General features: G+C 40.7%; 1 protein-coding gene across 1 annotated transcript in view; it reads right to left on the bottom strand.

The window, feature by feature from the left end:
• cox10 (cytochrome c oxidase assembly factor heme A:farnesyltransferase COX10) overlaps positions 1–10,306 on the bottom strand; it is a 40,311-nt gene extending 30,005 nt beyond the window's left edge. Inside the window, exons 1-4 of the mRNA XM_066704379.1 lie at positions 10,180–10,306; positions 9,205–9,326; positions 8,553–8,871; positions 7,199–7,323 (exon numbers count right to left, since the gene is read on the bottom strand). Of these exons, the coding sequence (XP_066560476.1) occupies positions 7,199–7,323; positions 8,553–8,871; positions 9,205–9,326; positions 10,180–10,210 (597 nt within the window). The 5' untranslated portion in view covers positions 10,211–10,306. The remainder of the gene's footprint in view (positions 1–7,198; positions 7,324–8,552; positions 8,872–9,204; positions 9,327–10,179) is intronic.
• Between the last annotated feature and the right edge of the window lie 7,459 nt (positions 10,307–17,765).

Here is a 17,765-nt window from a genome sequence, read left to right as displayed (position 1 = left end):
CACAAGGTGACACTCTATACACTGATATCTATGCTACCACTTGTTTCAGAGTGAGAGCAAGCAATTAGACCTGTAAGCCAAAATGTAAAGCAAGATAAAATAAAGTTAGTCATGTTCCAAACCTCCCCCGCCCCAACCGCATTAATTATTTTGTTGCATTCTTAGTCAATTAAGAAAAATAAATATTTCTCTGATGTCTCCAACTGCATGCAGTGCCAGCCAGGCAGGCGTGCTACTGTCACCTGGTCTCAACAGCAGCCAATCGGAGAGCAGCAGCCCTTGCTAGACTAATAAAAGCTTCCATCGCAGCGAGAGCCTGCTGTGTTATGCGGGGAAGATCAAGTAACATCTTGAAAAGGCCTATTAAAATTTTATACCTTACATCTTTATGTGTCTTGATATTTGGTTCAGTAGCCCGATTATACGCTGCATTGCCAGAGTAAAATTAAAACAGACTGCGTGGTGAAAAAAAAAAAAAATTGGAGGGGGGAAGAAAACAAAAACAAGCCTACAGGAACAGCCCCAAGAAATAATAAAAATATAAGTGCTTCTAATTATAGTAATTAGCAAGATATACTTTTTCATGTTTTTTCTGTATGCCAAATTGCAGTAATGTTCTTTGTTTAGAAGTGCTCTGCTATTGGCCGTCTCGAACAGTGGGGTGGCTTGTGCAAGACTTCAGGTATGTCAAGATTTCTCCTTCTCATGGGAAACCTGAGTCCAATTTAGGGTTAGCCACAGCCTTAGCTTCAACCAGCATTACTATCAACCTGACAGGTAGGAATATTATTAACAAATTAATAATCACAGAAACTGTTGAAACGATGGGTCAAATCGGGTCAAGAAAAATCTAGGGCCTAGCTGGTACACGAAGTTGACATACCGTATACATTTTTTCAATGCATTAAATATAAACCTCATATTTGAAATCGAGTGGCTTGGCACTTGAGCTTGCACGTCATCTTGAGATGATCATAAAACATCAAACCACTCTGTAGTCGTGACTGAGCACAAGCTGGAGACAAGAGGCAATGATTCTGGACTCAATGTGCAGATTGACCCTGAATTATTGAAATGGCTTCCGTGAGTCAGCTTTCGTGAAAGAGAAGTGAAAACAATGTTGTTACCTCTAAAAGAACCACAAAGTTAAAAACAACACAGGGGAGCGACATTTTCTAAACACTTCGGTTAGTGACAAATATGTTGCCCCGAAGATGTACAATTATAAGAACCTACCACTGACCACAGCTAAACCCAATGTGTTTCCTTGCTGTGGCCAGCAGGGAGCTCTCGGTCGAAAAAAGCAGACAATGCAATTTGGCTGTGTCTCTCTTCCTTGCCAAGTGTAGAGTTCTTAATCTATTATTGACAGATATAGCCTCCTTCAGTTCGCTTATATTTTCACTGCTTGGATGAACAAGATGTTTTTTTTTTAATAATGTGAGCAAGAAAAACAAAAACATGTAGCCTCTCCGAGGTAGTCCATAAGGAAGTGACAGAGAGGAGCCTCCTTTCCGTGGTAAATAATACATGCTGCCACACAGAGCTCAATGTGCATGAAGGAGCAAAACAGAAACATTTGCTTCTGGAAAGATGCAGCTGACAAAAACAGGGGACTATACATATCCCCTTCACTGCTCCTGCAGACCTGTGTAACTGCAAGAGAGACAGACACAAAACAGATGCTTAGTGAAGCGTGTGGAAGTCCATCTCTGAAACAAAAGGCTCAGAGTTAGAAATTCAGCAATAAAATGACTGTCTAATATGTATTCCCCTGGAATGAGGTCCAGTGACCATCAGATCATTTGTCAAGGTGAGGCGGGAGGGGCTTTAGACATGGGAGGGAACCGATAATTAAAATAAATATTATAACCTCTCACTTCAATGAAGAAAAATCCACCGCTTCCATTTGAGTTGCTGTTGACCTCCACTGCCCCTAGGATTTTTACCACAGCTTGGAACAGTCTTCTAACCCAATTATCTAATTAAGGTGAATTACAGAGAAGTGTGGACTGATAGCTAATGCCAAGAGCTGAGCCCTGGAACACCCGGAAACCCATTCCTCGGCTGACCCCGGAGAAGGCACGGACCACCATCGAGATACAAACCCCTATGCCGTCTTGCTGGCAATTATAGGCTTTATTCCAACTCAACACACTCAAGAAAATAACTCCTGGTATATACGTTGTATCCTGCACAAGGTCTAGCCTTTGTCCAATATCTCCTGTCATTTTTAAGGGCTGCCACTGTAGGAATTTGGTGAGGTTTGAGGGTAAAACAAGACCAAAAAAGTTGGAAAGGAGAGCTCTGGCCAGGAAGATGCAATTCTTTCATTCAGTAAGGCATCAATGTAATTGCATGGTGGCTGTGCCTGTAATCAGCACAGACATGTTCAAATGTCCCAAAGGTGTTTAAACTGAAACACACGGTTAGTAATAAAATCTCCAGTACACTAAATTAATTGTAAGCATCTGCCAGATTGTCACATTTTGATGCACCTTTTCAGAGCTGTATAGTTCATTCCCCCGCTTTGTCCCACTGTCATTTAATCTCCATAAGCTGACCTGGTCGTAGATGTCAGGATGGCTTCCCTCAGTGCAGAGAGGTCACGAACTCTGCAGCTCCCTCATGATTTTGAGGAATTGAAAGTGCAGGTCTCTAAATCCAAGCACATTTGTAAAGGTAACTGATCACCCTTTAACTAATGACTATTATGTTCTGACATTGACAAAACTGGTGATGTATAAAAGGGTCAAACAGATACCTCTTGGTACTTTATCAGACCAACTTCTCCAGACACCACAACACGCAGTCTGTGGAAGTACGACAGAAATTCTAAACAGGTCTTGTATTAAGGACTTGTTTTCCTTCAGTCTTAGAATAAGACTCTTCCAAAAAAAGTGGTATCTTAAAGATGTATCATCTTCTTTTAACACTGTACTTTGTATACGGCTCATTCAGGTACTGATGGAAATATTTGAAAAGCTTTCCCACTCCTGCAAAAGACAAGTTATTAACCACATTTCCCTCTTGCTCTGAGTATCTGACCCAAGTTAATCCCACCAGAGGTTCCCAGGTAGGGAAACATGGTCACATTCAGTCGAATCTGTGAAGCTACAACACTAAGACCGGCCTCACATTACAGATAACAATGGCAGATATACTATGATAGCACGACACATTGTTATTGCCTTTGTTTCATTCTTAATCTACACAAAGCGTTTGATCAGCCCGTACCCTTTTATGGATGCTTTCATTGTGGCATTATTTATTTAAGAAAGAAAGACAGAAGAAGAAAAAAACTTGGCAGAAGATCTGAAGCTTTCTTTTTGTTGTTGTATGGAAAGAAACTAAAAAAAGACCAAAGTGTTCAGATCAATTACACAGGTAAGGGCGTGTCACGTCCTACGCTGCCTTTTACAAGAGACAGAAACATGATAGGAAGTGCTGAAAGTGTCAGGACGTTGCTCTGATCTGAGGACTGCCGCAGAACTGATATACTGTATTATTATGTGTTACTCAACATCCTTCAGCTGCTATGTGTATAATTACCCAGAGGAAAATTACATTCTTCATTAAAAAAAAAAAAAAAAGCAGAAGGGGCACGCTGAAATAAAGTGACACAAACGTTTAATTAGCCCTTCTCTTAAGCTTTTCATCCCTTTTAATTATTTAAACAAAAATGTTTAATATTTACCAAAGAGAGCTGGATTCGGATTATCATCAAAAGCATCTATCTGCAACCAAAGAGGGAGTCTCCGGGTCTTCAGACCCCTACATAAAAACTCTGCTGTAGACTAGGTATCTGAAACATTTTTGTGTGACGTTTCTCGCACATAGTTACTTGGCAATGTCAGTGTACGTACAACGATATAAGAAGAATGAAGAGTTAGTGGTGCTTTTGCTATGAAAATTAGGGGGCTGTGTCTCATTCATCTGAAATGTGTGCCAGGCTGCTTAGAAATATTATTCTAAACCTTTAACTTAAACCATTTTAAAGTTATAACCAGACAGAACAGTTATTTTTGGCGATTGCTAAGCAAACACACAAATCAATTAGGAGGGAGTGAGCTTGGATTTCTAAAAAGTGCAGAACAAACAGTCCCCCATTTTGTTTGATATGGAATCGTTATGTACCCAGTTTTGTTACCGAAATAATTACATAACTCAGAAGGAATCTGGTGAAGTTACTGAAACCATGGGGTCGCTTTTTTTTCCTTTGGCGGCAAAGTGCCGGCTCCAGAGCTGGGCTAGAGGAGAGCGAATTCCTCTTCCGATTGCGCTGGCATTGAAAAACATTGAAGTTGTGCTTGAACTCAAGTTAAATCCTCTTAAATGTCCACTGAGCAGGGTGCAGCCAAGAAAAACTTCTAGAAAGGACATCCACAAGGAATCAGCCAGCTTTAATAACAGGCTTACATCCCAAGAACCCATATCACTGTACTGTATGCACCGATTCAAACTAAGACTGAGATATTTGGCATATTGCTCTTTTTCCTTTTCTTCTCCTTGGCAAATTCACAAATTAACCCCTCAGAGGAAGCACTTCCTTCACTTCAAAGGGAAGGTACATCAAACACAGGAAAGATCAACAGAACCTGTACAGTAATGGGCCTCTCCGTGGCTGCGGCTTTCCTCTATCTATCATGTCCTGTAAATAAGCCCCCTACCCCCCAGTCCCACCTCCCCAATTCCAACTGCCACTCCAACCTCGTCTCAGTTCACCTTAACCTTCACCCAAGCCTCTAATCACACCGTGGGCGAACGTTTGATCAGAGAGCAGATGAAAGGCAGGGCTGTGTGTTTGCCCCAGGCCACCACCGCAGTCAAAACAAGGCATTTACGCAGAAAGGGGGGGGCGATGTTCCTTTCAGCAGAACGATCGGCACCCAGAGGGACACCTAGGATTTTCACTGTCACTCCTCATTCTTGAACTGTCAACACTGCACTCGCCGGGATAGTTCATAAACGGCCAACCTTAACGGTCTATGACACACCTGTCACAGTCAGCCACAGAGAGTGGGTGCAGGAGGGTAGTTATAAATATGTATTTACACCTTTATCCCGAAAAGTCGTAACACAGAGACGAGCACATTTACAGCATTTTTTAACTTTCACACAAAAAGTTTTCAAACTATGTAATAGTTAACATTTCATATTACTTCACAATCCATGTATATGATAGTTGGCTAAGTGACAAAGTGCCCCCTGCTCCTATTTAAAATACCCAAATCCTTTTACCACAATGTGTAAGGATGTGCAATTAAAAGAGTTTCCTGATATTTTAAGTGAGTTTTGCATTTTCCTCAGCATTACATGCAAACCAAACGATTGATGTCTGATGAAACCAAGCTCACATGGTTGCTTTTATAGTGTTTAGTACCTGTGTTGTTAAAACACTATCTTTTAAGTAAGCTTATAAAATAAGTGATGTAATTATAGATAGATACAATTTAACCATCATAGAGCAGATTTATTTACGGCACACACTGTGTCAGCTCTAACAGAAGTGATTTGCTGACTATTAATACCGGAAATGCTTGAGGCCAAAGCAAGTTTGATAAAACCTGGTTTCAAATGTACTGCAGTAAGAGTTTTGGCTCCCGAGGACCACGTTATATCAGGGTAGAGGTGTAAATTAAATGCATTTGCTAGAACGATACTGTGCCGTTCCTCTGACGATTTCTAACGCAGTGCGAGGTGTCAGAGTGTGATCTGTGGCATTGAAGTGTGGACTGTTAAATATGATAACACGCCCTCCTCGATTGAGCTGCTGTGTTACTGTCCTGGCCAGGTGTAGGGCATTGATAGAGGTACATGCACCTCCATGCAGGCAGTTCAGTGTCGTACAAAAGATCACAAAACACACTGGTGCCCTTTTTATCATCCATTAATTGTGTGGGTCTGTCCTATTAGTTATTGTAACATGGCGTATGTATAGAAATAGATGGGTCTCCCTCTGCCTGGAAAAACTAAAGGGCACCACAGAAAAAACCAAACCGAAATGCACCACATCATCCTCTGGGATTTGCTTCAATCTGTTTACTTAACTTGATAAAGAGAATTACTGACTGTATTAATACTGATTCCTGTCTCCCAGTTCTTCCTTAAGGCCTAAATACCTGCTACTTACAGAAGCCAGCTCGGGGTCAGTCGGACAAATCAAATATCTTCAACCCAGAGGTACGAGGGAAGAGCAGAAAAGGAATTGATGTTTCCAAGCAGCCGTCGTTCACATCCATTTCAACATCCAATTAGGCGAGAGGCTCCGCAAATGATTGTAAATGGAGGCTATGGGCAGTAGAGTGAGCCCCCGGGCTGGAGCCGGCTGTATAATCAGCGCCTTCTCCAAATTACAGACTGCACTCGCTTTAAATGGAGTTCAGCGAAGGGCTGCAGGAAAGGTCATCCATTAAACTAATATTGTTAAGTCACGGAGTGCATTCCTACGTATAATGTCAACACGGGGGGGGGGATTCTACATATTTAAAACTTGCAAGCGGCTGTCCTATTATTGTGCGTTTTAAAAGCTTTGAGTGAAAATAACAGTTGTGTGTGCTGTGATTTACTGCTTTCAGCGTTACCCGGTGGAGGAGATGTGCAGCATCGTAGACGCACAGCGCAACCAGTTCCTCTCGCTCGTTTTAGAACGATCGGTCCACAAACTCCTTATAATAGTTACGACCATGTTTGCTGTAAAAAAGCACTCGGCATGACCAATCAACTCTCTTCTACACAAGACTTCAACATAGTCCTATTCATCTTCATCTGCACAGGCAATAAAAACCTGATCTTAAAAAATATTATAATAAAGCACCAGGGGTTTAGGCTGCGGCCTAAATAAATTCTCTCCGCTTAGCCGTCAGCCTCTAACTATGAGCTTAAATTGCTTGGAAAGATTTGTTTTACTCACTAGCAAACTCCAAACCCTTCTATGGTTAGGCATCACCTGTTGTTTGACTCAGACTGTGTTGCTGTAGCAGCAAATCTGGATGGCTGAGGAGTGTCACTTAGACCTGGCTTTGGAAACTCCAGAAGAGCCCCCCCATCACCGGGCAGGGATGGGAGATCAGACCAGCCATGGGTGCACCAAGCTACCCTTGTGAACGGGAGAACATGATTAACTGCCCCTTTTAAACATGGCAGATGCCAGCTGTCGCCCAGCCTGCCACCACGCGTGCAAAATTGACTAACTGACCTGGTTGATGGAGTTGGCAGCACAGGAAGCAAGGCCGGTTCCCAGGGAGGCCAGGAGGAAACAGCCAAGGTCAAAGGGCACCGGAGCCAAAGCAAACCCAGCTGATGCCGTGGTGACAACCAGGGCTAGAAAACAGAGGAACAAAACAAGCCAATTTTACTCAATGAATAAATACATTTTTCTCTGGATGCTATATTTTGTCAGTCTTTCTACTTATTTTATAACAAAATTGTACCACAGTAGATAGATAGATAGACAGACAGATAGATACATAAATAAACAAACCTGTTTTCAGACAGATTCTAACAGATTAAGTACAAATCTGTTTTATCTGGCAAGACATCAAATGTTTTGCCAAATCCCATCTGGGGATACAAATCCAAGTAGATCCACTCAAATTGGCAAGACACCATTTCACTACAACTTGGGAATTACTTTTTTATAGCAGTGCTGTGGCCCCTGGTCTCAAGACACTGTTCCCACAGATTATACAAAAAACCCTCCCATTTGCATGTTGAATAATTCAATGGTCTTTGTACATGGTTTAGGACTAGGGGTTGAGGATTCAGATAAACACCCAGACCATCTCTCTCTAGTCCCGGATTTAGTCAAAAGAGATCACACTGAGACAGCATTACCCAGGGGGTATAGCCTATGTCTTAAACTAGTAAACGCTAAATAACTGTTAGTTGTAAGAAATATTGATCTCCCTAATCTCAATATACAGATAAAATGAAAGTGAGATATCATCACAGCCTTGAAACAAGTGCTTGCCTGTCTTTTGCTGGTTCTCCATGGAAGATAAATATTTGAGTGTAATGTGTTTGATTAGTGTTCACTTGCTTTGCTCTCTTTTCATTCCAGTTATCAACATGTTTTTAGCTAAAATAACATTGTTTCTTCAGACACTTAACCTACAATAAATCTTACAAGAATAATAATTCTGATGAATAGGTTTTCATACGGAGTGTGAGGAAAGTAATAATGCATTTGACAGATAAAAGCAGCCTTATGGATTACATCAGGCACAGAGAGATATCTGTACACTACCGCGGGGGTGAACAGCAACATATGCCAGCCATCCGGCATTCATCACAGCCTGCACAACTATGCGGCACTTTAGGAGGCTTAAATAAGACTTAAAATACAGGAACCATGTCAGGGAAGATATAAACAGGCACTGATTGAGCTATGTATTTGAAACCCATTCATGTTCACCTCACAAAACCATCAATTTGACCAGAAAACGGATCACCTAACAGCAGACTCTCAAAACATCTTACTGACACACAATTACAGAGGTGCAAAACTGAATCACCTCAGGAAACAAACGGCGAGAACGGTGCTGCCATACCTGTGAGTCTGATCTTCGAAAGCCTCGAGTATATCCCGGGAAGGTCGTCCAGTTTCACTTTGATCTCCTTCCATTGTCTCTCCTCGTGTTTGTCCTGAGTGGTTGGTCCTGGGGAGTCCTGGGGGGGGCCCGGCTCCTTGTCGCTCTGTGTGCCGATCTCTGTGGGAACCGTCAAGATGGAAGGAGGTGGCTTTATGGTTGGGATCCGTTGCACCTGCCGAATAACCGTTTCTTCTGGCATGAAGGGCTTCAGGTCTTCAAGAGGCTCCTGCTTGGGCTTTGCACGCTGGCGCAGCTCCCTGGTGTTTTTTGTGACATACTGGGTGAAGCAAAACAAAACAATACCATTAAGGAAATCTGAAATGGAAGTGCAGGACTGATTCAAACCATCTTCGCTGCCGATCGACACACAAACCTAGCCTTGGAAACAGTAATATACAAACTGAAAGCACATATATAAATATGACATTCAGAACACCATTCATCAGAATACCAAAAGCAAACCACAGACGATCTAGTTGCTAGACCACACCTTCCCCAGCAGGAAAGCAAAGATAAATAATACAAATAAAATCTTCTGCAAAGCTGAAGAGTAAACAAAAAAATAAGTCAGCCGAATAATTGATGTTAAAATAAGGAGGCGGCACTTTACCTGACGCTTTAGGATGCTAAAGTGATTTAAGTTAATCCTCCCCAAAATTCGGGACCTGCACATCTGGACAATGCTGTAACAGCACTGGCTGCTTCTGTGGAAAAGGCTCACATGTACTATACCTGGAAGACAAACAAGAGCAGCATTATTATTATTATATTACTGGTAAAAGCTGTATGTATCAAGAAACATTAACACAATCTAGCTTTCTAGATTGGGTGACAGCTGGATTATCAGTGGGATTGAGACCTGACTGCAGCAAAATCGTATTTTCAAGGTGTATATGTGTACAAATCGATTACAATGGAATTCTATCACTGTCAATACTGTAGCTAATGTTAAGTACACTTCCGGGAAGATTTAATTACACCAAGGTCACATGACACAGTATAAAAAGCAGGTGTTTCTTTTAGTATAATTACCCCCGACTAGGAATGTTTTTTTAGTATTCTTTACAGGCTCCGCTAAGAATTACATATATACAAACACAGTAATAACAGAAATGGCCATAATAATATAACGTCTTGTGTAATCAACTGCATGTTGCTATGTGGGTCAATAAAAGTCAATAATGTAACAACGCCTGGCGCTATACAAATTATAAATAAATTAAATAAGATCAATTAAAATCAAACTAAAATACATTTAAATTCGTTGTTTATATTCCCTAAACCGTATGTAATCAGAAAGGCTCAGTCTAACGATAGGAAGCAATACATACATTAGGCACACACATAACGATAACTGAATTGCAATTTTAATAATCACATGAATTGATTATTCATTAATCATTCCGCTTTAAATACAAAAACAAAGCAATGTGACAGAACTGCTTGTCAAGGTTGGGAAGGTCAGAGATGCGATACTGGCATCGTTTTCTACAGGAAATGTGTAATTTACATAGCCTCAGCGAGCCGGCAAAGCCTCTGCTGTTTACACCCAGGCTCTGGCTGTTATCCGGAATGAACTCGGTACCTGTCAGCCGGCTACATGACGTTTTATACATGTTCTCGTAGCATAAAGCGCCGCTCCGGCTCTGTCCTCTTCACATGCTGCACGCCGCCATGTTCACCGGCGCCGACCAGGACTACTTCCGGGTCAGCACTTCCGGAGTAGCGAGCCGGAGCGGAGGGGGAGTGGTTGTACAGGTGGTGTGCAGTGCCAAACAAACACACCCGCAACAAGGATGCATTCCCTTCTGTGGTTTGCATAATTTGGCAATTATAATATAAATGATACAAACAGTTATATGTGTTATTTATAAGTTACACTAATTTAGGTGAATTTGAATTTATTTGATCTGTTCCTATGAAAGCTGTGATGCCTGGGATGGCAATGACATAATTATGCATATGCTTCTATATTGCAGATCTTAAATAAATGTTATGCATTTGCTGAACCAGCTTGGGTTAAATAATTTTTTTTTGTTTATTTATACCCACTGGAATATTGTTTACCTGTAAACATACCACACATTAATTTGACCCTTGGATATTGTGTGTCTAGATGTAGATGTAAAATGTAAGAATGCATTTTCAGGTCTTGTCTCATTTGCATTGGTTGTTCAACTTAAACATTATTATTATTATTATTATTATTATTATTATTATCATCATCATCATCATTATTATTAGTATAGTACTAATATTTGTCTTCAAGCCCCATGAATCAATTGCAACTGTGCTCCCAAGCTTGTAATTATTATGTGTTGTTTGCAGAGAATGTCATTGTTATGTGGCTCATCTTTTGGGAGCTGCCTGCCAGACTTTTCCTGTCGCTCGCTAATAAATCAAATATGCGACTGGGATTCGTTTAACTCTAAATTGCCTTCTAATTCAATGTCTGGCCTTTTGCCTTGGTGCCCTTGCGTGTCCTTTCTATACCCCTGGTACATGGCCCATTATTTATGTTTGTGCTCATCCTGATGGCCCGAGCTGCCGATGCAGGCTGGGCTGATTAATCTTGCTACTGCCTTGACTTTGCGGCCTCACTGTCGTGTCGAGACACTGGCACAGACCGAACAAGAAAAACAAATAAACAGACAGGGATATGTTCTGCATGCACATCATGGAGATGTCTTCTGAGCAGTGTGGAATTAGGGCTCTGGACTCTGGAGCATAAGGTTTTGGGTTCAATCTCCAGTGGGGGCACTGCTGTTGTACCCTTGAGCAAGGTCCTTTACCTAGATTGCTCCAGTAAATGCTCAGCTGTATAAATGGGTAAACGTAAAAAATAATGTGATATCTTGTAACAATTGTAAGTCACCCTGGATAAGGGTATCTGCTAAGAAATCGAGTAATAATAATAATATGGTGTTGATAAACAAACTTAGAAGTACAGAGGTCAAGGCTGGTGATTTTTCTGGCTCTCGGAAATAGAATATCACTTTTGTCAGTTGTGTATAAAAGAGCAACAATACTACTAATACTAATACTAATCTCAGCATTTGAAGACGACGTAGGAATATCAGCTTATGAAAGGAAATTCCCATTATTACGAGTTTAAAATATTTCCTTTTGAAAGCATATTCTTGCAGCAAACATCTCCATTGTAGGTTTCCTCTGTAAGACATTTCCATCCCTTAATTTAATTTGATAGAACTTTAATACAGGTATCGACATGTACATTTTATGGCACATGTACAAGTTTCCAGGTGAAGGTTTTTAGATCTGTATTATAATAATTTAAGGGACTGAAATGACACAACAGGCTTACTGGTACTCCTGTTACACACCAGGACTATGTAGCCTCACAAGTCTCTTCAGCAGAGTTTCTAATGGGCTAATCAGGCCCAATGCCAGTTAAATCTGGTCCTCCACTTCACTTCGTCTCATGTTCATTTATTGTTTCCTCCAGTCCTTGTTCCACATCTTGTCACCTCATCACAAACCCCATCAAGAGATGGGACAGATGAATGTCAGACACTCGATAAGATCAAAACCTAAGATCAGTGGGGGTTTATTACAACAGATGATAATTGCATTGTGGGTTTTATGCCTACATTGTATTACCTCTAATCTAGTAAACTTTAAGTACGTCTCATAAAAGATCTAGACAATCATTACAGTTTGATTTCTCAATCAAAAAGCCTTTAGATTCCACTCAAATTAATCAGTTTTAAAGGCCTGTTGTTGTGAGGAGAGGGAATTAAACATGCCCCTATTTACATCAAAAAACACTTTTCAAAGGTATGATGGGGAGCACCTCTGATCCCAAGAAATATAGCTACATCAATAGACTTACCTTTTTCTGATTAATGTTCTGTGATATAATTAAATAACCAAGGACTGACACAACAATAAATGTTACTTCCGTGTCTATTAAAGCCTAGTATCACACACTATATTAGTGTAGTTGGAAGTGCCCCATATTAAATTAAAGTAGCTAGTGTGTATGCTGAATATTGAAGAGGTTTTCAATTATGAGCCGCATACAATGATTTTAGTCTAATGCATTTAGGTTTGTTATTTCTTAAACTAAGTTGATTGTATTTTTCCAGTTTCTCAAGGATATGATGGTTTTAAACAGCTGTAACAATGCAAATGAAGCCAGGAAAAACATGGCGTTACAAATATCTGTTTATGAACTAAAACAATTGAATCATGTGGTTCATATTCCAACCATTATGTTCCAAAAACAAACCTTAATTGATCTATGAGTTTTATTCTACTTGGAACGAGAAATCGCTCATTGTTATTACTAAACATAGGTTTCTGTACAGTAGTGTTTACTTGAGGCTTTTCAGTTCTGGCGGTACTCGATGATATTTACAAATTGCCTCTGTTACGAAGGGCGTAGCATGTTATAACTCTCAGGGCTAGATGTTGATGTGTGTGGGATCTGCACTGGCATTACAGGTCACTGACAACTTCAGTAGTATGTCAGGCCTTGCTTGTTAACACTAACTCATTCATAACTTTCAGAAACTGGACTCCAGCCACAACTGAAGCAGAGAACAATATTTATTTATATCGTTTTGGAGTAAGGTTTCATGTAATATTTCAGCACGCTGGCCGCGGCGCACTCTCGTTTACATGGCTTTCCTTGGCCGACTCCGATGGAAAAGCATGGACAGTTCTCTGACTGGGTTGAATGCTGGGATTCAGTGCCCGTGTTATTTTACTTTCTTTTATCGGCCTGTTAATTTACTGCCATGGCCTGCAGTGCAGTTCATTAGGTAACTTCTAACTAAATCAACAGAACTGTATTTTCAGTGCAAGTCTTAGTGCTTTTCCCCCTTTGAGTGTCATCTTTGTGATTTTTCTTTTATAGTTTCTTCAGAGAAAGCATCTTCCATTCTAACAATTATTCAGGTTTGCAGAAAACAATGCAATTGGACGGATGCCACAGATTATTTTTCTTATAATATATAAATTCAGTAGTTCTTGAATACACCCATGTTGAAACATTGTTGATTTCAATTTTCACCTAATCAATAACACTGCAAAATGTCACCTCTGAGTGCTGCAGTGCTGAGAGCTTTTGTCTGTGTCACTGGTCACTAAGAGCTACAGATGTACACTTTGTGAAACCGAAGATGGATGGGAAGTCTTTCTGGTAACAAACAGCCATTTGTGGTAATGGCCAGAAAACTGAGTTAGAGGCTTCAGAAAACCAAGACTAAAGTGGCTGGACACTAAGGGGTTATAAACATGAAGCATTCCTGCCTCCTCCATTGTTAAGAGTCTGTGCAACATGTGCAACAGATGGAGACCACACAGACAATAATGGAAGACCAACTTGATTGTCTTTTCCCAGATGACCTGGGCAGTGCATCAGTTGGTTGTTAAAGCAGGGCCTAAGCAGTGTGCTTTTAAAAATCAAATATCACAGCAGTTCATTGACATATGCTATAATTTAAATAAGCAGTAATCATTTTGGGGGGTGAAAGGGAATCCAGATCACCTACTGGTGTCAGAGGTTGGTAGCACAGCATAAGTAGGCTGGAAAATATCAACTATGACGAACACATGCAGCATTTAAAAGGATAGAAGGGCTCTTAGTTACAGAGGTGTTTACGTCAAGAGGGGAATTGGGGTGACTTGGAATTCGCAGCGCAAACAAAATCAGAACAGTGTAGCTTTCAAAAGTGTCCGTGGCATGTTTAGAAAATAATATTGACCGAGTCCGCATGGTGACATCACCCGTTATTCTGTTTGTATTATTCATACAAATTAAGAACTCAATAGGATCTTTAAATAATCGCACTTGTGTGGTTTTTATATGAACCTGCTTCAAGGATAAACGCATTGGATTAATCATGTTTATGATCACCTAACAGAAGAGCTCTCATCCTTTCTGGGAAGACATTGACAAACACGGTTCAGGGACTGAATAGCTAGATTCAGGAGAGGCCTTTTCCAAGTCCCACCTCCTCACTCGAGGAAGAGCAATATTTATTTTATGTCTAAAACATAACTGCAAGCAGAGTCAGTTACTTTAACCACATATTCTATTAAATAGCAAAACAAATTAGTTCAAAAGAAGGTCAGTTGTGTCTATTTTCATCATTAAAAACATCTACCACATACATACACAAATAGTAAGTACTATTCTGCCAAAATGTGCACTATTTATGTTTTTCTTGCATATTTAATCAACATTTTGGCATTCAGAGACATTTTCATTACAGTTGTTAACTTTTTTGTATAATGTACTGTGCAGTTAAGATTAGCAAAGGAGTAAACACTTTAATTTACAAATTACAAAGATGAATGCACAAGAACAGTATTCAGTTTTCTACATTTGTTTGTCCTGCTTCGAAATTAAAGTAAATCGAAGTCGGCTGAAGTTTGTTTTATAGCACCTCTAAAAGCAGGAGAATTTACCCAGCTTTCCTAGCATTTAAAACAAATATTATGCTGCCCACCAGAGAAAGGTGACACACTGAATCAATTGCTGCTAACCTTGGCCTTAGGTTATATAAGCAAAATGCTGTAGGGCCATTCATAGACATAATTAAGGGGGCCTATTGCACCCCACCACCCCAGAAATGGCCTTTTTGCTTGTTTCAGTCATTTTTTTTCCACAGCCCTAGCACTGAGAAAGCTCTGACAATGGAAGAGGGCCCCTTGACTCTAATAAAGTGTCTGCCACAATAACGAGGGGGCCCACAACCTGTCATCACTTTAGTGCATCACCAAGATTTACGAGCAGTGTCGAAGAAGCTAACATGCCATCATTAAGTCTGCTGTACTGCGCCGTTCGGAGCACTGTGGAAAGAAAAAATTGCCACAAAACCAAGTAGAAACAGCTGTAGGGATGCTCTGCTGTTTATAATTGATTTCAAAAGCAACAGCTTTTTAGTCAAAGTTGTCTAACAACCAGTGGCCTGGCGCCTCAGAACTTGTCAACCCAGGGATGGGAAATGCAATGGCTATGCTCCTCAGTGGCACCACCATGGAATAAAAGGATTAGGTTTGGGAGTTTTGTTCTTTAGAATAAGTGGTTTTGTTTTCCTCATCTATAGGAAAAAGAAAGGAGAAAAAATTGAGAAGGTCTTCGGTTAGAGCCAAGAATTTTAAAATCTGGTAGCAAATATGTGCATGATGACCCTGCACTTTACTGTGTTTCCAATCATGATAAAGAAGAATAAACATATACTTCATAATCGTATGGCCTGTCTGCCCCTTTATTTCCCGCATCGTCTTGTTCCTTAAGCTGTATTTCTCCCGTTTAGCCAATAACTGCTCATGGAACATTAATCCTGCTAACTGACCCCTTTCACTTACAATCTCATCCAAGTCCTGAGAGGAGTTATGGGACCCTCTGTATGGACGCCGTCTACTGAGTGAGTAAGACCGGGACATGGGTGGAGTGAGCAGCTGGATTGTGGTTAGAGGGAAACCACACGGATGTGTCGCTGATGTCAACTGTGCTGTTTATCTGAGCTCTTTTATTGGTGCTATAGATCATTTCCAGACACACCAAAAAATCACCCCTGTCCAAAACCAGAAGGGTGTTGGACAGATACTTTATCACTGGGAAAGAACTTCATCCCAGACTGGGTCTCCAGAGATCGTATTTGTTTAGAATCTTATGCTTTTGGGTATTTATCTTACCTTTTCTTTTCTGCTGTTCTTAGTTTGTTTGCTTTTTATGTGAACCAGAAGATGTAATAAGTGGCACTCTTTCATCCCTCCTTAATGCCAGATCTTCTCTACTTCTAGGCAACGGAGATAGTTGATGTTATAAAGCCACCGAACCGTGGGCCTTCTGCAGCTCGCGCTATTGCAAACTGAGAGAGAGGGTAAGAGGGATTGGAGGCTGCCTCGCAGACTGGAAAAATAAACACGAAATCCGAAAGGAAAGAGATGGTGCCGGGAAAGCGCACATCCAAAGGACAAAGGCCAAGCTGGATTTTTCTCGACCATAAATGTTTAACAGTATGGAAATGATCTGTTAGAGATCAGTGATATTCTTCGTGCTTTCCATATTTGAATTACCAATGGACGCATTATTTTCTTTAGATAATTGAGCGAGTTGCAGGGTGGTGGAGCTCAGAATGACGTCAGAGGTTCAGTCTTGTATTGAACATATCCCACAATCCACAGTAATCTCGAACCCTGTCCAAACTGAGCTTGATATAATTCAGGAACCACTGTTTTGGGTCAGTTTGGTTTGGCTGAACTCTAGGCGTCCATGATTGGTCTATATCACAAACGTGAAGCTAAAGAGGAATAAAAATGATGGCAAATGTGTAGTTTATGTGGTTTGGGGGATTGCGGCGATGTCCTTCTCTTCCAGAGATATTCCCAACCTTGTTCCTCCTTGTGGTTTTCCCATCAGTCTGCATCTGTTATATATTGACCTTTGGAAGTCAAGTTGGCCCACACTTGTCTATAGCTGGGGCCTGGATGCTTCTATGGGAGGGGCTCGAGCATTAGGGGGACTGTGTTTTTGGAACCGGGGATCCCATGGGGGAAGGGCTAGACATTTCTGTACGCTTGAGGTTTGCTCCTTCTGTAGAAACTTGCCGTGGCCAATTCTCCTCAGTGTCCGAAAGTAATCAGAAGTGTCATCTGAGTCATAAATCTCCGGGCCGGGGGTGGCTCAATGCCCAGATGGGAATCGGCCCTTCACTCGGGCTGCCTCCCATGTCATAAATCTGCGAGTATCTAACAGAATCTGTTTGTGCTGCATTTTTATACATGGATACCAGGCCTATAGGAAGACCACAGGATGAGGTCTGGAAGGAGTTGATTTGGAAGAGGGTGTATGTCTGTATTCCTCTTGGAAATAAAACGTATTTTGAAACAACTAGGAAAAGTGTTTTTGCTTTCGTAAAAGAGACAAAAAACAAAAGCAGGTCTTGGTTGTCTTATTTATACTGGAAGTCTAAATAAGCCATATTTCCTTAAATTGCAGAATAAGTGGAGATGGAATATCACAATAATAGTGACGGAGGAAACAAATCTGTGTTTGTTTCTATTTACCTTCTTAAGTTATATCAATTTTTTTATAACTTTTTAAAAACCGTAATGTTTTATGAATCAGCATTTTATAAACCAGGTCCCATCTGCACACAGACGAATGTCACAAATGAAGTTAGCTACTTTCCA

Source organism: Amia ocellicauda, chromosome 5, assembly GCF_036373705.1.
Source record: "Amia ocellicauda isolate fAmiCal2 chromosome 5, fAmiCal2.hap1, whole genome shotgun sequence".
NCBI lineage: Eukaryota > Metazoa > Chordata > Actinopteri > Amiiformes > Amiidae > Amia > Amia ocellicauda.
The sequence above is the reverse complement of the archived record's forward strand: the minus strand, read 5'-3'. Positions and strand labels throughout refer to the sequence as shown.